Genomic DNA, 24,699 nt, shown 5'->3' on the forward strand with positions numbered 1-24,699 from the left:
GCACCTTTTTGCAGCACGGATATGACTTCCTGCTGCAATAAGTGCATGTGCTCGGCGGACATAGGACGGTGCCTTGGGGGTATGTTGGGTGGAGTGGAGGTCAGTTCTAGACAATAACCGTGTTGTATAAGTTGTCTCACCCACCTGTCCGTGGTAATGCTTTCACAGACTGGCAGGAACTGCTGGAGTCTCCCCCCGACCAGTGTTATATGGTCGGGGGGCAGTGACAAGACGTCACTGTTTGTTAGCGGTGGAGGACCTGGTATTATTTCCACGTCCTCTGCCCTTGCTGCTGTTCCCACGGTATCCACCCCTATTGTTCTTGTTATAGGTGGTTTGTGTGCCCCCCTTTGTGTACTGGGCTTGTTGCGACGCTTGTCCTCTTGAGGCTCCCCTGTTACCGGAGCGACCAAAGGAACCGCCCCTGAACTGCTGAGACTGCAGAGCTCCCATGGATTTCGCAGTTTCAGTGTCTTTTTTAATCTTTTCAAGAGTGGTGTCCACCTCCAGACCAAACAGGAAGTTGGGGTTTACTGGCTGATTGAGCAGGGTAGTTTGGATCTCCGACTTAAATCCAGAGATGCGGAGCCAGGCATGCCTCCTGAGCATAACGCTAGTATTTATGGCTCTAGCTGCTGTGTCGGCTGCATCCAACGCGCACTTAATGGACGCGTTGGAGATTAACTTCCCTTCTTGTATAAGCATTTCTGCCCCTTCCTTATAAGCATCTGGCAGGTGTTGCAGTAACTGCTCTAACGTGTCATAGTGTGCCCTGTCATATCTTGCTAACAGGGCCTGGGTAATGGAGATTCTCCAAGTATTAGCATCTTGAGCCGCCACACGTTTTCCAGAGGCCTCTAAGATCTTGGACTCTTTGTCCGGAGGCGGAGCATCAGCCGTTGTTTGAGAGTTCGCTCTTTTGCGAGCATTAGCCACCACTAAGGAGTCTAGTGGGAGTTGTCCCTTGATGTAGGTAGGATCCACAGGCGCAGGCCGGTACTTCCTCTCAATTCTTGGGTTCACCACCCTTGCTTTAGTGGGCTCTTTAGAAATGTCACTTGCATGTTTGAGCACACCTTTGAGCATAGGCAGAGTTTTTATAGACCTTTCTGATGTGGAGAACGTATCAAAAAGAAAGTCTTCCTCCACTGGGTCAGCGTGCATATCTACGTCATGGTTATGTGCCGCCCTCTCAATTAGTGCGTTGAACGCAGCAGTATCTTCAGTAGGCGAAGGCTTGATAGCATATGAAAGAGTATCAGGGGTGGTGTGTGGCTCAGCAGGGTCCACAGTGTCAGCCCACGGCTGGGACACATCTTGATCGGTATCCATGGGATAGTTAAACTGGTCCTCATTGTCCCCTTCTTCCACATCCTCAGTGACATTTGTGGGAGAGTAGGTATAGTCTTGACCATATGATTGCATGGGCTCAAAAAGAACAGGAGAGATGGTAGAGTCTCTCTTTTTCTTTAGCGGTATCCTATAATGTTCCATAGGTGCTTCAGGCCTGATCTTACGCTTGTAAATGGTGAGTCTACCCGATTCGGAGTCGATGTAAAGTTTCGACTGGTTGTCGTGGGACGATGGCTGGAACACAACGTCGTCCGACTGAGGCTGAGTGGTTGCGGCAACCGACGTCGACTTGGAAGAGTCGGTAGCCTGTGTATGTTGAACATGTTTAGGCCGTGCTGTTGGGGGTAGTCCGAACTTCATCGGCGCCGTAAGCATCGGCGACGGACTGACTTTCTTCGATGGAGTCGGTGCCTTTGATTCGACCGACTTCGACAGTTCAGTGCGTTTGAGGCTGTGCGTCGAATCGAGCCGTTGCTGCGCAGCAGGAACGCCTTTGGGCTTCGACGCATTCGGGTCATTCGATCCAACTTTTGGCTTCGGGTCGAAGGCCTTGACCAACAGTGGCTTCTTCGTCTTCGGATCGATGGACTTTAGGGCCTCGAGTCCTCCGGAAGAGCCGCCATCTTTGGAGCCGGACGTCGACGGGAACGTGACGTGTTTCACTGCAGACACAGGCGTAGTCGATCCGATCTTCGGTTCGACGCCCCCTTTCGACCCCGAGGGGTCGAGCGCACGTTTCGACTTGGAATGTTCTGAAGTCGTCGAGTCGACGTTTTTTTAACCAGTGGCGGATTCGCTTTATTGTCTTTTGGTTTCGATTTGTCCACTGAGTGTGGTCGATCGACCGATGGCTCTTTGGAAATGTTCGTAGGCGGGACTAGAGAACGGTGTTGAAGATCTTGGCTAAGGCCTTCCGGCGATGCCTCGACCTGAGCCGTGGAAGAGTCTTTATGAGGCCCCCCTACTGCAGTTGGGCCTAGCTCCTCGCTTGAGTCGTCATCGACGGCTCCGATAGGTTGTACGTCGTCCCCTACCTCGACGATGTCTTCATCATGGACGTAGAGTTCTTCCTCGTCCTCGTTGTAGGTGGAGTCTGGCTCCGACGCAGGATCAGAGTGCTCCGGATCTTCTTCTTGTACATGTTCTTCGTCGTCACCACCGAAGATGTTCTCCGGGTCCGGTGCCGATTCTCGGGCCGACTGTCGTGCAGCGCGTCGAAGACGGAGAGTTTTCTTCGACCTGAATTTCGAACAGGCCATGCAGCTGTCTTCCTCGTGGTCCGTTGAGAGACATTTGTTGCACACCGGGTGCACGTCGATGTGTGGATATTTAGAGTTGCAGACGGGGCAGCGCTTGAATGGACTCCGTTCCATCGTCGATCGTCGAGGGGCCTTTGGTGTCGAAAGGCAAAAAGTCTTCCGAAGTCTAGTTCAAAGACCTGGAAAGGTAAAAGGCACCAAACGAAAGACAATACCGACGCCCCTAAGGCCTTTTGGCCTCGAAAAAGAGTAACTAATATATATTCCAAACTTGAGTTAAGAAGTACATCCGAACCCAATGGCGGAAAAAAACAATCTGAGCATGGAGGGGATGCCCATGCGCCCTGTAGTCGAGGGGAGGAGCCACCTATCTCGTGATACTTCGAAGACTCTTTCAGGACAACAATGTGCAATCATCCGGACCCAACACTAGGCGGCGATCTATACATAGATATAAATTCAGCAGCCCACATGCCTCAAACATAGACATTGTATAGTCTGCACAAATCTTGTAATTTGTTTTAAAACACACAAATGTATTACGTCCTCATGTTAAAATGTATTATTTTTGCTTCAGCACAGTGATTTAGAACTACAGGGTGGGAGGGGTATAGTTGAATTGCTCGAGGCTGCAAAGGAAAGGGGAAAATACTGGATGACACTTTCGTAACACAACGTAGAGGTGTATTGTGGGCTACGTAGTCATTAGCGTGAATAAGACTATTGTAGGGTGGCTGTGATAGGTGTAAATTTAAAACTTGAGTGAGTGTCTAAGATGCGTGGGTTAATTTAGAGACAGTTAGCATTTGCCTCGTAAAAGGAACCAATTGGAACAGATAGATATGAACAGAGGATGCAAAGGTTTGAGCTAATTGAGGTATGTTTTGAGGGTTTAAGATCGGGCAAAAGATTAGATAATTTTAGGGCAGGAGAATTGGTGATTTACTGAAGGATTTGTAGGGAATGTAAGGGTTAACATCTTAATATGAAGGGCAGGAGGTTAAAATGATGGTTCTTTTTAAGCGAGATAGCAGTAGCACAGCGCACCGCATTTAGAGGGAAAGTGTTGAACAAGGATGATTCTGAGAAGATAGTATTGCAGTTTGTGTAAAAAAATACGTAATGTCGAATATAGCGGTTTGAGGCCACTTTTTAATGGCGATGTTTTTTTCATTTGTAGTGAACCCCTGAGGAAGGGCTAATGATTACAGCCCGAAATGCATTGGATAACAGCAATTCTGCAACTGAGGATGTTTTATGTTTTATGGCGTGTCCAGACAAAGGCTCGGATGGGCATATCTGGGCATGAGAAACTGTTGAAATATACATGTCGCACGAGTGATTTGAACAACAAAAATAAATAAGATGACAATAAATCTCTGGATTATAAGGAACAATTATCATTGAAAGTCAACAACTGTTGATAACATTTGATGATTATCGCAAATAATGCTGTGCACCTGGATATGGAGGGAAACTCACCTCCATCCCCATAGAAGCACTGTTAACTGCGTGATACCAGGGCAATCGCGCTATCCAGGCAGCACGCAAAAGGAAGACAATTGAATGCAAATGGCAAAACGAAGGAAGATGTTTAAAAACGGTGTGCACTGCAACCCTTGAAATGTTGTATTAATTTGCCCTACTGCAAGTTGCACCCATGGAGAAATAAACTGCAAACAAACCATAAAGGACGTGATTACACTTGTGTGATAAGCGCCTCAGAAATGGAAGTTCATTGCGATCGGACTGTTGGTTTCACTCGCTTACAGTTTTCAACACCAGGACTTAATAGACATTGTATAGTCTGCACAAATCTTGTAATTTGTTTTAAAACACACAAATGTATAACGTTGTCATGTTAAAATGTATTATTTTTGCTTCAGCACAGTGATTTAGAACTACAGGGTGGGCGGGGTATAGTTGAATTGCTCGAGGCTGCAAAGGAAAGGGGAAAATACTGGATGACACTTTCGTGACACAACGTAGAGGTGTATTGTGGGCTACGTAGTCATTAGCGTGAATAAGACTATTGTAGGGTGGCTGTGATAGGTGTAATTTAAAACTTGAGGGAGTGTCTAAGTTGCATGGGTTAATTTAGAGGCAGTTAGCATTTGCCTCGTAAAGGGAACCATTTGGAACAGATAGATATGAACAGAGGATGCGAAGGTATGAGCTAATTAAGGTATGTTTTGAGGGTCTAAGATCGGGCAAAAGATTAGAAAATTTTAGGGCGGGAGAATTGGTGATTTACTGAAGGATTTGTAGGGAATGTAAGGGTTAACATCTTAATATGAAGAGCAGGGGGTTAAAATGATGGCTCTTTTTAAGCGAGATAGCGGTAGCACAGCGCACCGCGTTTAGAGGGAAAGTGCTTAACAAGGATGATTCTGAGAAGATAGTATTGCAGTTTGTGTAAAACAATATGCAATGTCGAATATAGCGGTTTGAGGCCACATTTCAATGGCGATGTTTTCTTCATTTGTAGTGAACCCCTGAGGAAGGGCTAATGATTATAGCCCGAAATGCATTGGGCAACTGCAGTTCCGCAACAGAGGATGTTTTATGTTTTATGGCGTGTCCAGAGAAAGGTTCGGATGGGCATGTCTGGGCATGAGAAACTGTTGAAATATACATGTCGCACAAGTGATTTGAACAACAAAAATAAATAAGATGACGATAAATCTCTGGATTATAAGGAACAATTATCATTGAAACTCGACAACTGTTGATAACATTTGATGATTATCGCAAATAATGCTGTGCACCTGGATATGGAGGGAAACTCCCCTCCATCCCCATAGAAGCACTGTTAACTGCGTGGTACCAGGGCAACCGCGCTATCCAGGCAGCACGCGAAAGGAAGACAAGTGAATGCAAATGGCAAAACGAAGGAAGAGTTTTAAAACGGTGTGCACTGCAACCCTTGAAAGCTTGCAAAACTAGTACATCCTACAACTCACAGAGACACTATTTAATTTAACAACATTAGCCAAGACAGCCTCCCAAACTGAGTTGCAAATATCACAGCCAAGTTATACATTCAAAGGCATTTTTAGTAAGGGGAAACATACACACAAGAACATTGCTTTTTAAGCGATAAGGCACAGTTTAATTGAAGAAAAAAAAACAATACTTACTTTGAAAGAAACTGTACCACAGCCCAAACACCACCATACATTAGCCCTTTAATGAGCCAGGAATCAATGTCAAGGTCTGCTATGAAACCAACCAACCAAATGACCAGGAAAGGAGTACCCAACATCACTTTCTGTCGGAATTCCTGATGAAAGAAATTTTACTTCATTAACTCTTCATTCTTTTCAATAAGATTAAATTACCATATCATTTCTACAATCCTTTTATTTCCTGCATATATTCAAGCTGTAGCATGTTACTAAATGGGGATCCACTTTATGTAAAACATTTTCCGATAACCAATATTAATTTTTTAATTATAAATATCATCAAGATATATGGGGAAATCAACAAGTTAGGATCACAGACTAAACATAAAAGCAAACCTATAAATTCTCTACCTTGAGTTTTGTCTTTACTGGCCTCCATAGGCAGAACCCCTGAACCTTTAACATATAATAAAAAGGAAAAAATAAGAAAAATAAATTCAACAGCACACACAAATGTATTCTCACTACCATGAACCTTCATATGATGCTATACAGGGCGAGCAAACTTCGGCTTCCTTTTTTGAACAGTGGAAGGATTTAGAAATCTGCCTGACCACACAGTAATTTTTTTCAATCTGAAGTTAAGACAAGACCATCACACCTATTAAGTCTACCTTCTTTTTTTATTTCCTTTTGTAGCATCTACCTCGCTTGTCTGCTCTACTCCAACTCAGATTTTTGCTTTGTATATATGCGAAGCCATTTATGCCTAAAAAATTATAGGTGTAAGTCTCATCCATACAAACTTCTACTGGATTTATGCTCTATGTCCCAGCATGGAAAATACCCTTTAAATGGAGAGGCTATGCCCCAAACGCGATTTAGATAATGAGGTAGTTGCCTTAACTTAAAAAAAAGTGGATAATGGACTGATATTTACAGATAGCCGGCCCTCAATGGTATCCTCTAGCCATACTTTCAACCCAAAATACATAAAGTATAAGAAACCATGAGCGTTAACCTACTGAAATATGGGAGAAATGCTGCCAAGTCATACACATATCATTTTGTCAAATGCCCCTCCAAACAATTAAATAATGTTAAAAACCTGAGAATGTAAACATTTCAAATTTGCGCTTTGGTATGATAGAGTTAGTTCCTAACGGATTTCCATCATTACAGTGCATGGTTTTTTATCACTTAGGAGGCACTCAAGGGGGACATCTAACATTTTCCTCCAAAGAACTCTGATGTCTGTAATAAAGAAATGATGTTCCCCCCAAAACGTATAAAGGTGTGCTTACATTGTAAGACATGCCACATTACTGCTGATGGTTCGTTCACCCCTACCTCCCAAACCATCCCCAAGAAATATACCCTAATGGGCACACAAACACAAAGAAAATTCTATACAATCCATCTACAACCAAAAGTAAAAAGTAGCACAAACTTTGATATGCACTGCACAATCATACAGCGTATCAGCTACGTCCACCACAATTAACTACACAGACTATTATGTGGACCATACCAAAAATAAAAAAGAAATGATAACCACTCTACCCGCTCTCAGTGGGGCAGAAAAGATATACTTAAGAAGCTTAAAAGACTACTACTTACACAAACTTTAAAGCAGATTCCAATTGTATCATTAGCAGTGCCACCCAATTAAAAATGCTAAAACAGAAAGACAGTATACCTAACCCAAATTCCAAATTATACAAATTGATTTTTCATGCTAGGAAAGAAGTTTTAGTATTTAAACTCTTTTAGTCGATAACATCCCATCTTGTTTGGCAGAAGAAACATTTCTTCCCCAATATGATGAGAAAAAATATACACAAAATCTTACAATGAGAGAGTGGCTATAATCAAGATCAAACAATTCTAGTATAAATAATGCATTAACAATAAATTCATAGAAAAGTAGTATAGTAATTAGGATTAACAGTAGTCAAACGTAAAAAAAGAAAGAAAATACAACCCAACTAAAATATACCATCAAAGTGTGGTGCTTTTGGACAAAATGAAAAATATTAAGAAGCCACCAGTTAAGACCGCTTTTAGTATAGTGATATTCCACTCTGTCCTAACACTGTATCTTCTTACTTAATGTAGTCTATCTGTGGCAATGCTAAAAATAGTCTATAAAACATTTAGTGACTAACGTAAAGATAAGGTTCTTTATTTGGAAACCATTAACATGAAAGGGAAGCTCAAAGGACAAGTCTGTTAAAAACACAAAAATACGTTTTTGTTAAAAGTACTAATTATTCACCTTATCAGCCTTTAACTTCTTGAGAAATGAAGGATTATCATATCCTTTTGCTTGTCTTGCTTCCTGCAAATGGTTGATCATCCAAACATTTTTTCTCTGCTTTGCTAAATCAAGGGGCGATTCACCCTGCCAAAGAGAAAAACAACAGCAAAATGTAATAGCCAACATATTATGGAACTTTAAAATGACATTTTCAAAATGTGCTGACATGAGAATCATGGAAATTGGGTATTTAAAAAAAAAAAAAAAAGGCAAAATCTATCTGGGAAATTCTGGATTTTTACATACCATTACAGGGGCCCTATGGAAACATGTAACGTGCTTCTGAGGCAGATGCAATTACAATGCAATACAATGTTCTACTCCGGGCATTACTGAGTTTGGAAAGAGTGCATAGTATCACAGAGGTTTTCAAGGTAGAATATGCCTACACGAGAATCATGAAAACGGACATCCTAATTGAAAGCTGTATCAACACTGGTTAGTGGGCCCAGATTTCTAACACTTTGAAAGTATTTAACCTAGGTGTGCAAAGTTTTGTATTTGTAGTCTTTCTGGAGTGCATTAGAGCAAAAGGCATCAAAGCGCTAAGAACAGAAGAGAAGAAAGGGAACAGTGACGATCCGAAGCAGGCAAAGAGCCTCTATATCACCACCCAGACTGAAGCCTAATCCGACAAAAGCCACATTTTAACGTGCTTCCAAAACAGATGCGAATGTAGCCTCTTGATATGTTCAGGAAAGGAGTTCCATAGGCTAGCAGCCTCCACTGTGAAAGCACGTCCCCCCAACCTGGCTTTCTTATATCGCGGAACAGACACATAACATCCAGCTGATCCCAAAGGTCTCCCAGAAACAAAGCAATTCAGAGCTGCCCTAAGATAGCTAGAACCCTGAAAGCGGAGGGTTTTATGTGTCAAGCAAAGCGCTTTAAAGGTCACCCGCTTCTTAAAAGGCAGTCAGTGAAGAGATCTCAAACATTCCCCAACAGAGGAGTGTTTGGGTACTCACAGGACCAAGCATCTGGCCACATTCTGAATGATTTGGAGCTTGTTTAACAATAGTTGATTGAGGTTCCGATACAGGGCATTGCAGTAGTCTAAGTGGGAGGTGATGAGTGCAATGACCACTGACACCCCAAGCTTTTTCGGAAGAGGCAGCATTTTCTTCAAGACCCCAATCACCCAAAAGCAAGACGCTCACTGTTCACTTGACCTGAGTGTCAAAAGTCAAGATGTTATCAAAAATCATCGTCAGGTTTTTCGCTGCTATCACTGGAGCAAGTAAAGTACTCCGTGTTTCTGGCCACCAGCGGGGAGTGCAGATGGAACTGTCCACTTTCAAACAGCACAATCTAGGTTTTCTCCCTATTTATTTTGAGCCAGTTCTCCTTCATCCACCTGCTAATCTCCTGCATACAAGCCTGAAACCTGTTCGCTATCTTTTTCCAGTCATCGGAGATGGGAATGATGATCTGGATGTCGTTTGCAGAGGACAACACTTGGAAACCGTAGGAGCCTACCAGTTTCGCCAGAGGTGCGACATACAAGTTAAATAAGGTAGGACTTAGGGACGACCCTTATGGACCCCGCGTGGAAGCTGAAAGAGTGCTACTATGAAGTCTTCACAACTGATTGTGATTGTTATATAACACAGGAAGAACTCCCAACAACTTAAGGGCCACATCCTTCAGCCTAGCCTGCCGCAGTCTTTGCACAAACACTGATGGAGATATGGTGTCATAGGCTGCTGACCGGTCTAGCAAAACCAGGATAGCCACATCTTCCCCATGAGGAGTTATATATGGATGAATCTAATAACTCCATACAAGGAATAACTCACTAATTATTGTTCCCCTTAGAAACCTGTTGCCAATGCTCTGTTATATTATACTGCTACCGACCTTGTTGCGATCTGTATTGTTTACACTTCTGGTAATTCTTATGAACTCCATGTAAAACATTGGTTTGTGGCACCCTTGCTTGCCATAGTACTTCTTCCTGGTGGTTTGCTAAGCTACTGAATTTGCAATCAGAGGAACTGAGTTCATATCCCAATTCTACCATTTGTCTGGCAGTAACAATATGCAAAACTGGTTTAGCAATAGTGATAACTGGCAAATCACATAGGGCCTGATTTAGATCTTGGCGGATAGGTTACACTGTTACAACAGTGACGGATATCCCATCTACCGAAATATATATCCCATAGGCTATATTGGGATTTATATTACAGTCGACGGGATATCCGTAACCGTTGTGATGGAGTAACCCATACGCCAAGATCTAAATCAGCCCATTTATCTCAATTTTGCCTAAAAGTTCAAATACATGTGAAATGTAATTCAATAAAAAACATAAGCTGTAATGTCACTATGAAATTCAAAGGCACTCTGTTTTAGCCAGCTAAATTTGCACAATGTAAAAGTAAACAAAATATTGAAATGTTATGTTTTCACAAATTTACTTTAAACGTGATACTGAATTATCCAAACAATTATTGGAGAACATCAAACATTGTTTGTGTACCAGTATTTATTGACTTGCATGCTTTACCAATGATAATGACTTGTCACTTAAAAAGCATCATTAGTAGTTACATTTCCTAAAGATAGCATTGGGGTATGCCACCATCCCATTTACAAAGTGGTCTTTTAGATCAATTAATTTTTTACCAAGGTACTGATCTAATGTGCTCAAAAACACTCTATGGCCCGGATTATTCCAATAATTAATTGGGAGGAGAGCCCTAAATCTTCAAAGCCTAACAGATAGCCTTAGCATGTGGTAGATTGATCTTTAAGTCAAATTACAACCAGTGTTGCTGGCCTAAAGTGTGCTGCAAAAAGCATTCTGCCATTCTTTCAACTGTTTTACCAATACTTTCATATGAATACATCTTGTTGTGGTTCGGGATGTTGCTCATCATTTTGCTTTACATTCAAACATTTCTCATTGTCCAGTAAAGGTTATGGACCCTTATTGCAAGTATTAAAAATTAGAAAACCATGACAGCCATCATAATAAAGGATTGAATGCCAGTCATGGGTTAATTTCAACAACAAGGAACTGTCCTGAAATAACTATGGATTAAATACTTTGCATGTTTTAAAGCAAGATTCGAAAAAATGAACACTATCTCATGATAAAACAATAAAAAAATGCATTAGGGGAAATACACTGTAGTCTGTCAAGATTGTCTAGAATAAAATGTCTGCTTTCGAGGGCTAGCAAATTCTAATTAAGGGCAATAAAAAGGGTGAGCACGGGGCTTTTCAGTGGCTAGTAACATCCATAATAGACAGTAAAGAAAAACTTTGTGACATGCCACTAAGTTTGAGGAGCAGTGGGCAGGAATGATACTGGATCAATGGTTTAGTTATGAAGAATCCAGAGAGAGTTAGTAGGACAAAGGAAGGTGAGGCTAAAAGAGCAAGAAACCCCAAGGGTTAAAAGAAGCAAAGGGAAGGTGGCTATGGGGTGAAATGACTATTGGTGTACAGTAGTCATCTGGGAACGGAATATGGAAGTCTTTTTTCTCCGCCTGCCATAATGGACACTAGAGTACAAACAAGGAGCAAAAAAGTACAATATAGCATTAAGGATTCAATAAAATACATCTGCATCAAAATTAATGTAAAGAAGTCAAATTAATGCCTGAAAAAGAAACAGTTACATTTATGGGGATTCTCTTACCCCAGTTCCTCACTTGAAGGTATCTTTACATTTGGTGGGGAGACCATGATCTGCTTGTCAAAGTATTTATAATTCTGAGCTTTTATTTGCTAATACCTTATGTTAGAGTTGGTAAGCAATTTTCGTTTTGTTTTTACCATTATTAACATGTGAAATGGATTTACTCTTGAATGTCCATGTACACACTGAAATGGTGCTATTGCATTTGAAATTATTTTTGTATGATGTGTAAATTTACCTTTTCCTGGCTAATGCTACCAAGGCCTCAGAAATACCTGGTCACCATCTTGTTCAAAATGGATATCTCCTCCTGCATGTTCATCATTTCTGCAGCACAAGTCAAGCAAAGGAAAATGCTACTTACCAGTATGCTTCTGTTCTTGGCATGTAGAGCTGCAGAGTTGTACACTATGCATAGATCGCCACCTAGTGTTGGGCCCGGATGTTTACAGTTTGTTGTTGTCCTGAAAAGTTCTTTGGAAGTCACAAGATAGGCGACTCCTCCTTAGGACCACATTGAGCATGGGCATCGGCTCCATCCCCCGATTGTTTTTCTCCATTAGGGAAATGATGGAGCTTTGCAAGTACAGGAAGGATGCCCGTGTAATTTGTATCTAATTAAGATAATACTGGAACATACAAGGGTAGCCGAGGAAGCGGGTGGGCGTGTACAACTCTGCAGCTCTACATGCCAAGAACAGATGCATACTGGTAAGTAGCATTTTCCGTTCGAGGCATATGAGCTGCAGATTGTACACTATGCATAGATTATATAGCAGTACCCACTCTTAGCGGCGACCACCCCTATCCGTTGCAGTAGTTTGGAATAATGTTTTGAGAACAGCCTGGCCCACATTAGCTTGTTGTTTTGTTTGCACATCTACACAATAGTGTTTTGTGAATGTGTGCGGTGTAGTCCATGTGGCTGCTCTGCAGATGCCGTCTAGGGGAATGATCCCTAAAAATGCCATTGAAGCCCCTATCTTTCTGGTAGAGTGGGCTTTAGGAGGAACAGATAGCGTACATTTAGCTTTGTGGTAGCAAATCTGTATGCATTTGACAATCCATCTAGCTATTCCAGATTTTGAAATGGGATTGCCCTTGTGTGGTGGTGAAAAAGACACAAAAAGTTGTTTTGTCTTACGAAAGGGTTGTGTTCTTTCTATGTAGTATAGCAACGCTCTTTTGACATCTAAAGTGTGAAGAGCTCTTTCTGCTACTGACTGTGGTTGCGAGAAGAAAACTGGCAGTTCCACAGATTGATGGAAGGGAGAAATGACTTTAGGCAGGAATTTTGGATTGGTACGCAGAACAACCTTATTTTGATGCATTTGCAAAAAGGGTTCTTCAATGGTTAGTGCGTGTAGTTCACTAACTCTGCGCAGGGAGGTAATAGCTACTAGGAACGCAACCTTCCAGGTTAAAAATTGTAATTCACATTTGTGCAGGGGTTCGAAGGAAGGCCTCATTAGCCGTGTGAGAACGACGTTTAAATTCCATACAGGTGAAGGTGGTACTCTGGGAGGAATTATTCTTTTAAGGCCTTCCATACAAGCTTTAATGGCAGGCACTCTGAACAGAGATAGATGTTGTCTGTTTTGCAGATATGCTGCTATTGCAGCAAGATGTAGTCTAATAGACGTATAGGCTAAGTTACATCTTTGAAGATGCAATAAGTAACCTATGATGTGTTGAATAGCCACATCTAAGGGATTAATGTTGTTGTTATGACAATATATTACAAATCGTTTCCACTTGGCTGCATTACATGTCCTAGTGGTAGGAATTCTAGCTTCTTTAATGACATTCATGCAGTTTGGGGGAAGGTTCAGATATCCAAATTCTAGAACTTCAGGAGCCAGATCGCAAGGTTGAGCTGAGCTGGGTCCGGGTGTCTGATCTCTCCACGGTTCTGTGTTAAGAGGTGTGGAGACAGGTGCAGTTTTTGGTGTGGTACCATAGACAGTTGTAGCAGTGTGGTGTACCACGGTTGTCAGGCCCACGTTGGAGCAACTAGGATGAGGGTCAGAGAATGCTGCTGTAGTTTGCGTACTACTAGTGGCATAAGTGGTAGAGGTGGAAAAGCTTACGCAAATATGTTTGACCAATTCATCCATATCGCATTGCCTTTGGACAGTGGGTGTGGATATCTGGTGGCGAAGCTTGGGCAAACAGGTCTATTTGAGGTTGTCCCCACATCTGAAAGAATGGCTGACGAACTTGCGTATGAAGTTCCCACTCGTGGGTCTGTTGTGTTTGACGACTTAACAGATCCACTATTTTGTACTCCTGGGACATGTTGGGCTAGAAGGAATATGTTCTGAGGTATGGCCCACCTCCATATTTCTTGTGCTAGTTGAGATAGTTGCAGGGAGTGCGTGCCTCCTTGCTTCTGTATGTAATACATTGCAGTCATTTTATCCGTGCTGACTAACGCAGCTCTGTTTGCTACTTGCTTCTGGAAAGCTTTTAGTGCTAGGAATACTGCTAGTAACTCCAGATGATTGATGTGGAGTAACTTTTGTTGCGGTGTCCACCTACCTTGCATGGTGTGTTGCAGTAGGTGGGCTCCCTAGCCAGAGAGAGATGCGTCCGCAGTCAAGATTATCTGGGGAACTGGCTCTAGGAACGGTCGCCCCTTGGAAAGGTTTTTGGTGTTCCACCACTGCAGAGAGCGATGAGTTCGACCATCTACAAATACTAGGTCTGTTAAGTGACCTTGAGCCTGGTTCCATTGACTTGATAAGCACTCTTGTAGCGGACGCATTTGAAGTCTTGCATGGGGTACTATGAAGATGCAAGAGGCCATCATCCCTATGAGTTGCATGAACACTCGTGCTGGGAGTGAGTGTTGTAGCTGAAACTTTGTTAGGAGAGTTTGTATGCTGGCTATCCTTGCTGGGGTGGGATAAGCTAGCGCTGTTGAGGTGTTTATTGTGGCACCTAGGTACTGTTGTACTTTGGATGGCTGTAGATGAGACTTGGTGAGGTTTATTGTGAACCCCAAGTCGTGGAGCAGGTGGATGGTGGTATGAGTGTGTTTTACGCATTGATTGTGTGAGCTGGCTTTTATGAGCCAGTCGTCGAGGTACGGGAAGACATGGATGTGCTGTCTTCGTAGATGCGCTGCCACCACTGCCAAGCACTTGGTAAAGACCCTTGTTGCTGTTGTGACTCCGAATGGGAGTACTTTGAACTGGTAGTGCTGCCCGTCTATTACAAACCTGAGATACTTCCTGTGAGCTCTGTGAATGGGAATGTGGAAGTATGCGTCCTTGAGGTCTAGAGTAGCCAGGAAGTCATTTTGTTAAAGGAGAGGAAAGACTTGCTGGAGTGTGAACATGTAAAAATGGTCTGACTGTATGTATATGTTTAGCGGTCTGAGGTCTAAAATAGGCCTTAGAGAGCCGTCCTTCTTTGGGATTAGAAAATATAGAGAGTAAACCCCCTTGTTTTGCTGGTGCAGAGGAACTAGTTCTATTGCACTTTTTTCTAGCAGAGATACTACTTCTTGCTTTAACAGTGACAGATGTTCTTGTGACATTGGACGCTGTTTGGGTGGTATGTTTGGGGGGGTAGATGTTAATTCTAGACCGTAACCTGAGTGAATAATTTGTTGCACCCATCTGTCTGATGTGATGTTGATCCATGCAGGCAGGAACTGTTGGAGTCTTCCCCCCCACAGGATTGGAATGTTGGGGGGAAAAGGGGAGGAAAGTTATTGGGTAGGGGTGGAGGAAGAGCGGGAGGTGTTGTTTTTGCCTCTGCCTTTGTTGTTGCTACCCCTGTAACCCTCTCTGGTAGCCCTTGGTGAATGTGGATTGGCCAGGGGTTTTGTAGGAAGAGGAGGGACTTTCTGAGGAGTAGCCTCTTGTGTTGCCTCTGTACGATGAGCGACGAAAATAATGTCTGGGAGCTTGCTGCTGCAAGGCTCCCATAGATTTTTTAGTGTCGGTGTCTTTCTTCATTTTTTCCAAAGACACGTCAACATTTGGCCAAATAAGTGTGTTTCAACAAATGGCTGATTAAGTATAGAGTTTTGCACCTCCGGTTTAAAACCTGAAATACGTAGCCAAGCATGTCTGCGTAGTAAGGTGCTGGTATTGATTGCCCTTGAGGCAGTATCTGCAGCATCTTGGGCACAGCGGATGGAAGTATTAGTGATATTTTTACCTTCCTGGATAAGTTCATTAGCCCTGTTTTAGTATTTGTCTGGTAGGTGCTGCATTAGGGACTGTAGTTAGTCGTAATGTGCCCTGTCGTATCTTGCCAGCAAGGCTTGAGTGTTGGCAATGCACCAGATGTTAGCCACTTGTGCCGCAGTTCTCTTGCCAGAAGCGTCAAGGAGTTTAGATTCTTTGTCTGGTGGTGAGACTTCACCTGTTTGGGAATTAGCACGTTTACGTGCATTGGATACCGCTAAAGAATCAAATTGTGCCGGGCCTTTAATATAAGCTGGGTCTGCAGGGGCAGCTTTATATTTTTTCTCAATGCGGGGATTGAGGACCCTAACTCTAACGGGGTCTTTAAAAACCTCTGTTGCGTGCTTGATGAGGCCCTTAAGCATTGGTAAGATGGCTGTAGACCTTTGTGTGTTGTCAAAAGTGCCTAATGGGAAGTCTTCCTCCACTGCATCAGTGTATAAGTCCACCCCATGGTATTGTGCAGCCCTCTGGACTAGCAGGTTAAAACCTATGGTGTCCTCTGGCGGAGAAGGTCTGGAAGGATAGACATCATCCTGTGGGACATAAGGCACATCAGGGGTGTTGTAATCATCCCATGGATTAGGTGACTGAGGGGGACTATTAGTGTGTGGTGGGTAATGTGCACCCCCACCTTCATAATCAGAATCTGTGTGTACATCATCGTCTGGGTTAGGAGATGGTGTAGGTGAATGCTGTGGTGGAGGAGGTGTAGGAGTAGGAACAGTATGGGGAGGTGGAGGAGAAGGGACCCTTAATGGAGAGGTTGCAATGTCGCTCTTCTTTGCCGGGGGAGGAGGTGCTGGCGCCTCAAGTGGTCTCTTCTGGGAGCTGAGAGTCAATTATCCAGTTTTGGGATCCTTTACAAGGGTTTTTTGTTGTGGATCCAGTGTAAAAAGCTCTTGTGAGCCAGGTAAATCCTTTGGCGTCGAACTTTTCGGCTCCATAGGTTTTTTAGGCATGGAGTCGGCAGTTAGCTTAGGAGTGTGCCCTTTCGAAGTGTCTTTTATGGGAACCTGTTTCTTCGGTTCCGAGGTTTTTTTCAGCTCCGATGCGTGCGAGTCTGGAGCTTTGGTGGATTTTTTACTTGGCTCCAAGTGCGGTTTCGGTGTCGTCGAACCGCTGCCAGTCTTCGGCGCCGTATGCTTGGGTGTCGAAGCAACGGTCGAGGTGGAAGAGGAAGATGGCTTTTTATTCGGTGTCGATACTGGGTCGGCACCGGAAGTAGGCTGGCTCGAGCCCGAGCCGCCGGAAGGCTTTGTGGTCTTCTTTCCCGGGCCGAAGGCGGGGCGTTAGAAGCAGTCTCTCGGTGTGCACCCAAGCCCGAAGGTGAGGGTGTGACCGAAGCCTTTTTAGATGGTGTCGAGGAAGGGGTGGGGTCGACGGTCTTACTTACGACCCGTTGAACTTGAGTGACGACCTCGACGTCGGTGTCTTCGGCATCTGAGGATCCGATACTCTCTTCGGCGTGCTGGTGTTCTGGCACGTTCACGCCCTCATCGAAGATGTCGTCGGGAATCAGAGCTGACGAGCGAGCCATAGTTCTTCGAGCTCGTCGGTCCCGGATCGTCTTCTTGGAGCGGAATGAGGCACATGCCGAACAGTCTTTGGCCTCGTGCTCCGGTGAAAGGCACAGGTTGCACACCTCATGTAGGTCGGTGTGGGGAAACTTCGACCCACATTGAGGACACTTCTTGAATGACGTCCTTTCCATGAGCCAGAAAGTGAGGCCTAGGTAGGCCAAAAGGCCTTCGTCGACAACCGGAATCGAAGACTTCGAAATTAGTTGAGAATCGCGTGGTAGATCGCGATCGAGACAATACCGTCGAAATGGGTGAGGATTGCGCGCCAAAGGAAATTTGGTTCCAAACCGGAGCACAGGAGATACATCCGAGCCCGATGGCGGAAAAAAACAATCTGGGGATGGAGCCGATGCCCATGCGCAATATGGTACTAAGGAGGAGTCACCTATCTCGTGACTTCCAAAGAACTTTTCAGAACAACAACAAACTGCAAACATCCGGGCCCAACACTAGGTGACGATCTATGCATAGTGTACAATCTGCAGCTCATATGCCTCGAACATTATGTTTCTTTTTTTTCATTGACAGCCTAATCCAAAACAGCAAAGGTTTTATTGCAGCTATGTCCCCTACCTTCCTGAGACCTGTAACAAATAAAACAAGCATTGGCATAGCCAATAGGTCTCGCTTTTGGGACCTTGTAAGTGAATAGCCATGCAACACTTGATGTTGTCTAATCTAGGATATTGTGCTGGATAACTAAACATTTATAATGTCCCAAAGGCAAGACCTATTGGCAATGCATTGGGGGGCCTTATACGTGTTTAGGTAGAGCTATTGACTTTGGCAATTTTATAAGCTGTGCTGTAGAGAAGTGTGGCTGCCGTGCAGCATGATGAGAAGTTGTAATTAAAAAGTGTAAGAAGCACTGAGTGATGCTGTGGTGTCGTTGAGTGATGCTGTGCTGGCCCCGAGTGGTGCTGTGCTGGCCCCGAGTGGTGCTGTGCTGGCCCCGAGTGGTGCTGTGCTGGCCCCGAGTGGTGCTGTGCTGGCCCCGAGTGGTGCTGTGCTGGCCCCGAGTGGTGCTGTGCTGGCCCCGAGTGGTGCTGTGCTGGCCCCAGAGTGAGGTTGTTGTGGTGCTGCAGAGTGAGGTTGTTGTGGTGCTGCGGGGTGAGGTTGTTGTGGTGGCGCGGGGTGAGGTTGTTGTGGTGGCGCGGGGTGAGGTTGTTGTGGTGGCGCGGGGTGAGGTTGTTGTGGTGGCGCGGGGTGAGGTTGTTGTGGTGGCGCGGGGTGAGGTTGTTGTGGTGGCGCGGGGTGAGGTTGTTGTGGTGGCGCGGGGTGAGGTTGTTGTGGTGGCGCGGGGTGATGCTGCGGTGGCGCGGGGTGAGGTTGTTGTGGCGCGGGGTGATGCTGCGGTGGCGCGGGGTGATGCTGCGGTGGCGCGGGGTGATGCTGCGGTGGCGCGGGGTGATGCTGCGGTGGCGCGGGGTGATGCTGCGGTGGCGCGGGGTGATGCTGCGGTGGCGCGGGGTGATGCTGCGGTGGCGCGGGGTGATGCTGCGGTGGCGCGGGGTGATGCTGCGGTGGCGCGGGGTGATGCTGCGGTGGCGCGGGGTGATGCTGCGGTGGCGCGGGGTGATGCTGCGGTGGCGCGGGGTGATGCTGCGGTGGCGCGGGGTGATGCTGCGGTGGCGCGGGGTGATGCTGCGGTGGCGCGGGGTGATGCTGCGGTGGCGCGGGGTGATGCTGCGGTGGCGCGGGGTGATGCTGCGGTGGCGCGGGGTGATGCTGCGGTGGCGCGGGGTGATGCTGCGGTGGCGCGGGGTGATGCTGCGGTGGCGCGGGGTGATGCTGCGGTGGCGCGGGGTGATGCTGCGGTGGCGCGGGGTGATGCTGCGGTGGCGCGGGGTGATGCTGCGGTGGCGCGGGGTGATGCTGCGGTGGCGCGGGGTGATGCTGCGGTGGCGCGGGGTGATGCTGCGGTGGCGCGGGGTGATGCTGCGGTGGCGCGGGGTGATGCTGCGGTGGCGCGGGGTGATGCTGCGGTGGCGCGGGGTGATGCTGCGGTGGCGCGGGGTGATGCTGCGGTGGCGCGGGGTGATGCTGCGGTGGCGCGGGGTGATGCTGCGGTGGCGCGGGGTGATGCTGCGGTGGCGCGGGGTGATGCTGCGGTGGCGCGGGGTGATGCTGCGGTGGCGCGGGGTGATGCTGCGGTGGCGCGGGGTGATGCTGCGGTGGCGCGGGGTGATGCTGCGGTGGCGCGGGGTGATGCTGCGGTGGCGCGGGGTGATGCTGCGGTGGCGCGGGGTGATGCTGCGGTGGCGCGGGGTGATGCTGCGGTGGCGCGGGGTGATGCTGCGGTGGCGCGGGGTGATGCTGCGGTGGCGCGGGGTGATGCTGCGGTGGCGCGGGGTGATGCTGCGGTGGCGCGGGGTGATGCTGCGGTGGCGCGGGGTGATGCTACGGTGGCGCGGGGTGATGCTGCGGTGATGTTGTGGTGGTGCTGAGGGACGCTGTGGTGGTGCTGAGGGACGCTGTGGTGGTGCTGAGGGACGCTGTGGTGGTGCTGAGGGACGCTGTGGTGGTGCTGAGGGACGCTGTGGTGGTGCTGAGGGACGCTGTGGTGGTGCTGAGGGACGCTGTGGTGGTGCTGAGGGACGCTGTGGTGGTGCTGAGTGATGTTGTGGTGGCGTTGAGTGGTCCTGTGCTGGCCCTGAGTGATGCTGTAGTGGCATTGCCACTCCTATTGAGTTATGCATCCACAAAACTGGTATTCTAACCTCGCAGATTACTATCCAATAGTAGTCACCTCTAAGAAATAGGAATGACTACCAAATACATAACAGCAAGCCGTGACTTGGTCAGTAAAACTCCTAGAACTGTGAAGGGTGCCAAGATTCCAAAAGCACTTTGAGGAAATTCAAATAGCAGTAATGCGCTCCGCAACTGCACTTCATAGAAAACCAATACACTTAAAACAATGTGAGAGAGAAAACTGAGAAAAAACAATAAAAACAGCTAGCTTCCTAACTTAAGGGTAGACCTACAATTACATTTTCGTGGCTGTCTATTAAGAATCTAGCCTCAAGACCTGTATGCAAATTTCAGTAAACTCAGTCACCGAAGCTTAAAAAAGCTTGAACTGTTTATGAGGAAAGCACAACTGAGAAAAACTACATTTTAACAAATATGTAATCAGAAATGAGAAAGTACAAATCTAATAGAGGCTGTATATCCCAATACAGAAAACATTATGCCTGCCAGCTGACCAGCCAAATACTGGAGAGGTGTAGCCTCCTTTTACTTTCCAAACTTGGGCAATAGTTTATTTAACTTTTCATAGCTGAACAGCAATATTGCTTTTCACACCCATTTTAAACACCGTGGCATAAATCAGTCACAAACAGGCCCTCAATCGACCCGGGTGAACCGCCCTTCATTTTTTGAGTCTATAGCAGTGTCATGGCAGTCTGCTCAGTATATGTATTTAGGAAAAGCAAACCCCAAAAATATGGGGATTGCTTCTGGAAAGCAAAATAGAAATGTATGTGATGTGATGCAAGTCCCCCGTAGTGAATCTAGGACGTTCATTTTGGCACCACCATAGTTTACACAAAATCCCTAAAACATGAAATATGGATCATAAGGCTCAGTATATCCAGTAGTTCTGCGCTGTATGGGTCCCAGGCTAAAGGTTCCAAACATCTGAGCCAGGTGAGCCCCCATCATTGGAAAGCAAGTGTATTCCCTCCCAAAAGTCTCCAGGAGTTCTTGAGGAGCCCACCTAGCACGTGTGAAGGTGAAAACCTGATGAACCATGCCAGCTGGTGTGGGTGAGGCACTGCATACCTTGAGAAACATTTCTTTTGAGTATTGAAAACGTGTTTCTTCTGCTGAGATGCGATTTCTAAAGCTCAGAAACTATGGTCCTTGATCAAGAGGATTCATTCAAACAGGGGAAATAACTGTGTATTCCAATACGAGAAGTATAGATGTATTTATTTTTGCAGAGGACGCACTATATTCTTCACTGGTAGGAAATGCATTCCGAGTGCAATGTCCCAAAACAAGTGACTGTTTTTCCTAAATAAATACATTTAAACTTGTTCAGAGGGCAAGAGAAATTGTTTTATGTAACAACCGAATGCATAATCCGAATATCTGTCATCACTTTGCATTTGTACGATAGCTATTTCAAAACCAACTAAAGGCACTTATGTTTTTCTAATATAGGTTAAAGGAAAAACTGCTGCTAGTGCAACTAGTGTGGCGAATCAGTTCAAATATGCCAGCCTAGAGTCTGTTAGGAAGTCACAATATCCTGCTGCTACTCTTGAAATCAACTAGTCAAACCAGTATTTAGTTGTCATGTCCTCGAGACCTCTTTCAAAACGAAATAAGAGTCAGCTGTTAGTGTATGGCGTGTACTTTGAGGTAAACCTGTATCAGGCAATGGAAATATCCTTTTTTATGTTAAGTTACTGCCCTTGAAAAAGTCTAGAAGTGTTATCGAAGACCTTTTACAATTACAAGTCCTGCTACGTACGTGTTCTGCTGCCAACCAGAATCAACGGGGCCGTGCTATCATGTTGCCTAAAGTAGATGGCTATGCAAATGTTTCACTACCGGTGGCCACAAGCCAGTTGGTGAAAAAGGAAAGGAAATAGAGCAAGTATTCAGGGCCGTTTCTAGGTGTTTTGCCGCCCTAGGCAAGAATTGAAAAATGCCGCCCCCTCCCATTTACTACCATCACTCTCTCCCCTGTCATCCAAGCTAGAAGAATGAATGCATTGGATATTTTATTTGTATTTCCCTTTGCAGCAATTGGATATTAGTATGACTAGGGTATGGCATCTTGTGAAAGCAAACAAAACGGACCCACAACCTCCGGCTTTGAAACAAAACAACTGTAATTAGAAAGCAGTGAGCTTCTTACACACCGTACCTGATGCAGTATTTACAGCTACTCACCTGGCTTCTTCCTTAGACTTTCCATAGACTTTGTAATGAAATCAAATGGGATTTGAAATGTGCTTAAAATTCTATGTTAAAATAAAAAGCTTTAAAAAAAATAGTAAAGCCAAGATTAAGGCAAATTGTGAGATTCCTAACTATCTGCTAAATGGTACATGTGAATAACATTTTGTGTGTGGAATTCTCACTTGTGGATCAGCTGTGACTGGGGCGGTGAGGCAGGATGGTTACAGCAGAGAACCCCTTTAGCAGGCAGGTTCCTCCTGGCTGCTCTGCTGAATAAGGAAGGGCTCAATGAAGAGAGAGCTGGTGCAGCCAGAAGTAAATCAAAACTACTCATAGTGATTGTGTGTGCGCGTGGGTGTGTGTGGGCTTCAGTGTCTGGAAGAGAGTTTATCTATGTGTGGGGGTTTGCATGCATGTTTGTGGGTGTGTCTGCGTGAATGTGTGCTTAGGTGTCTACAGAGAGGTTGTGTGATTTGCTTAGGTGTCTCTATGGGGAGTCGTGTGTGTTTGGATATCTATGGGGAGTTTGAATGCGTGTGTTTAGATAGGGAGATCATTTGTGTGTGTTTGTGTGTCTATATAGAGAGCTTGTGTATATGTGCCTGAGTTTCTATATAGCGAGATAATGTGTGTAAGCATGCTTGTATGTGTGGAAGCATTCTTGTATGTGTGGAAGGCTGCTTACGTGCATATGTGGGAGAGGGTTGTGGGTACGGGACATTTGTGTGAGAAGGGATGTGTGTATGTGTTGGAGACAGTAGGTTTGTGTAGGATTGCTCGCATGTACAATGTGATGCTTCTGTGTTTGTGTGTGTGGTGCGTGTTTGTGAAGTCTGTTAGGGGTTTATGGTGAAAGAAATACCTTTTTAAAAGATGCCATCAAGGTATTGATCGAGGTTGAAGAGGGCAGTTCTCCTTCCAAAAAGAGCTTCAACGAAAACACTTTAAAATAAACTATTTTTAATGTAAACTAAATCAGCGGTACCTGCATATATATGAACCCAAAAGTGGGTTCAACGTGCAGTTCTTACATGCTGTGCGGCGCGAGGGGCTTCGTTCCTGTGCCGAAAAAAGCACACCTTGCCTTCCTAGAACGACGAGCCAGTCAGAAACCTGATATTCTGGACTAAATAGAGGGGCATACCCTTCACCTCCCCCTTCCCCCTAACAGCCCCATGCAGCTCGTCTGGATATTTGGCACAGGGCATACATACATTGCAGCAAGAACTGACACAAAATAGTTCTCATAGGAAAGTTTGCCTCCCAATAAGGCTGTATGGAATGAGAGTAGGCACTGAATAAAAACAGCAACGACCCAAATTCTCCCACCCACACCCCCACTTGTGAACGCTGCTCAGAAACCATACAGTAACGTATAACCCATCAGATACACAACATATTAAATAGCTCGGTAACTTACACTGGGGACCCTTCGGCAGAAAGATTCCACAATCGGTCAGCAGGTATATTCCATTTTGGGCTGTGGCCTGCGGGTAAAGTCCGAGTACATGGAGTAGAGAGGCGCCTGCATACAATTCAGTCAAAAATTCACCAAGTGCCACTGCCCGGAAAGTGCAGCCAGTGACAAGTTTCGATCAATAGGCCGGGTCTCAGGTCACGCCCACACCAGAAATGAAAACTCCACAAACCACCTGGCCATTAGACTATGTTTAGCCCCAATGATTAATTACTGCAGTTGTCGGCTCTCCTGTGAAAGCTGAATTCATTGACTTTCAGGAAACCCATGCCTGGGGTTTGCTTTTGAGGACTGTCATATGAGACACGTCGGTTGACTTCAGTGCTGCTCCGCACTCAGAATCTGCATCCTCCAGCTGGGCTAATACATTAAGTGTACCGCTCAGAAGCTAATGTCAGTAACCTCCCTGGTAAATAGCAAATCGGCGCACCCCGAGGAATACTTTCGCTTTGCATCTGTTTTTGACAGTAAGGCTTTTGAGAAGGACATTTGAGAAACTGCTAATGACGGAACGCCTGCTCGAGCGTTGCTTAATGTGAGATGCTTCATTTGCATAAAGCATGTTTAGGCTCGAGCCAATAATAGTTGATTACCGCAGCAGCACCTCGGGACAAAACCATAGCAGTATATTTACGGTACTTCTTTGAGTCTATTCAGTGAGAATCGTTAGAAAAAAACTATGCTTTCAATTCAATTGGAAAATCTTGCGAAGCAATGCAAATTTACAGAATAATGCTTCATGACTTCACTGTAGAATGCAAGTTTTTAACTATACCAAGACAAGTCCGGCTTCGAAAGTGGTGCG

General features: G+C 45.4%; 1 protein-coding gene across 2 annotated transcripts in view; it reads right to left on the reverse strand.

Moving 5' to 3' along the window:
- The window catches only part of ZDHHC17 (zDHHC palmitoyltransferase 17), a 528,357-nt gene that overhangs the window by 317,855 nt on the left and 185,803 nt on the right, over window positions 1-24,699 (reverse strand). The window contains exons 8-10 of one of the 2 annotated variants that reach the window (XM_078674257.1): window positions 8,019-8,144; window positions 6,152-6,196; window positions 5,753-5,895 (exon numbers count right to left, since the gene is read on the reverse strand). In XM_078674257.1, the coding sequence (XP_078530383.1) occupies window positions 5,753-5,895; window positions 6,152-6,196; window positions 8,019-8,144 (314 nt within the window). The remainder of the gene's footprint in view (window positions 1-5,752; window positions 5,896-6,151; window positions 6,197-8,018; window positions 8,145-24,699) is intronic. The other variant, XM_078674258.1, reaches the window with a different exon arrangement.

The sequence above is a fragment of the Lissotriton helveticus genome, chromosome 1_1 (genome assembly GCF_964261635.1).
Source record: "Lissotriton helveticus chromosome 1_1, aLisHel1.1, whole genome shotgun sequence".
Taxonomy (NCBI): Eukaryota; Metazoa; Chordata; class Amphibia; order Caudata; family Salamandridae; genus Lissotriton; species Lissotriton helveticus.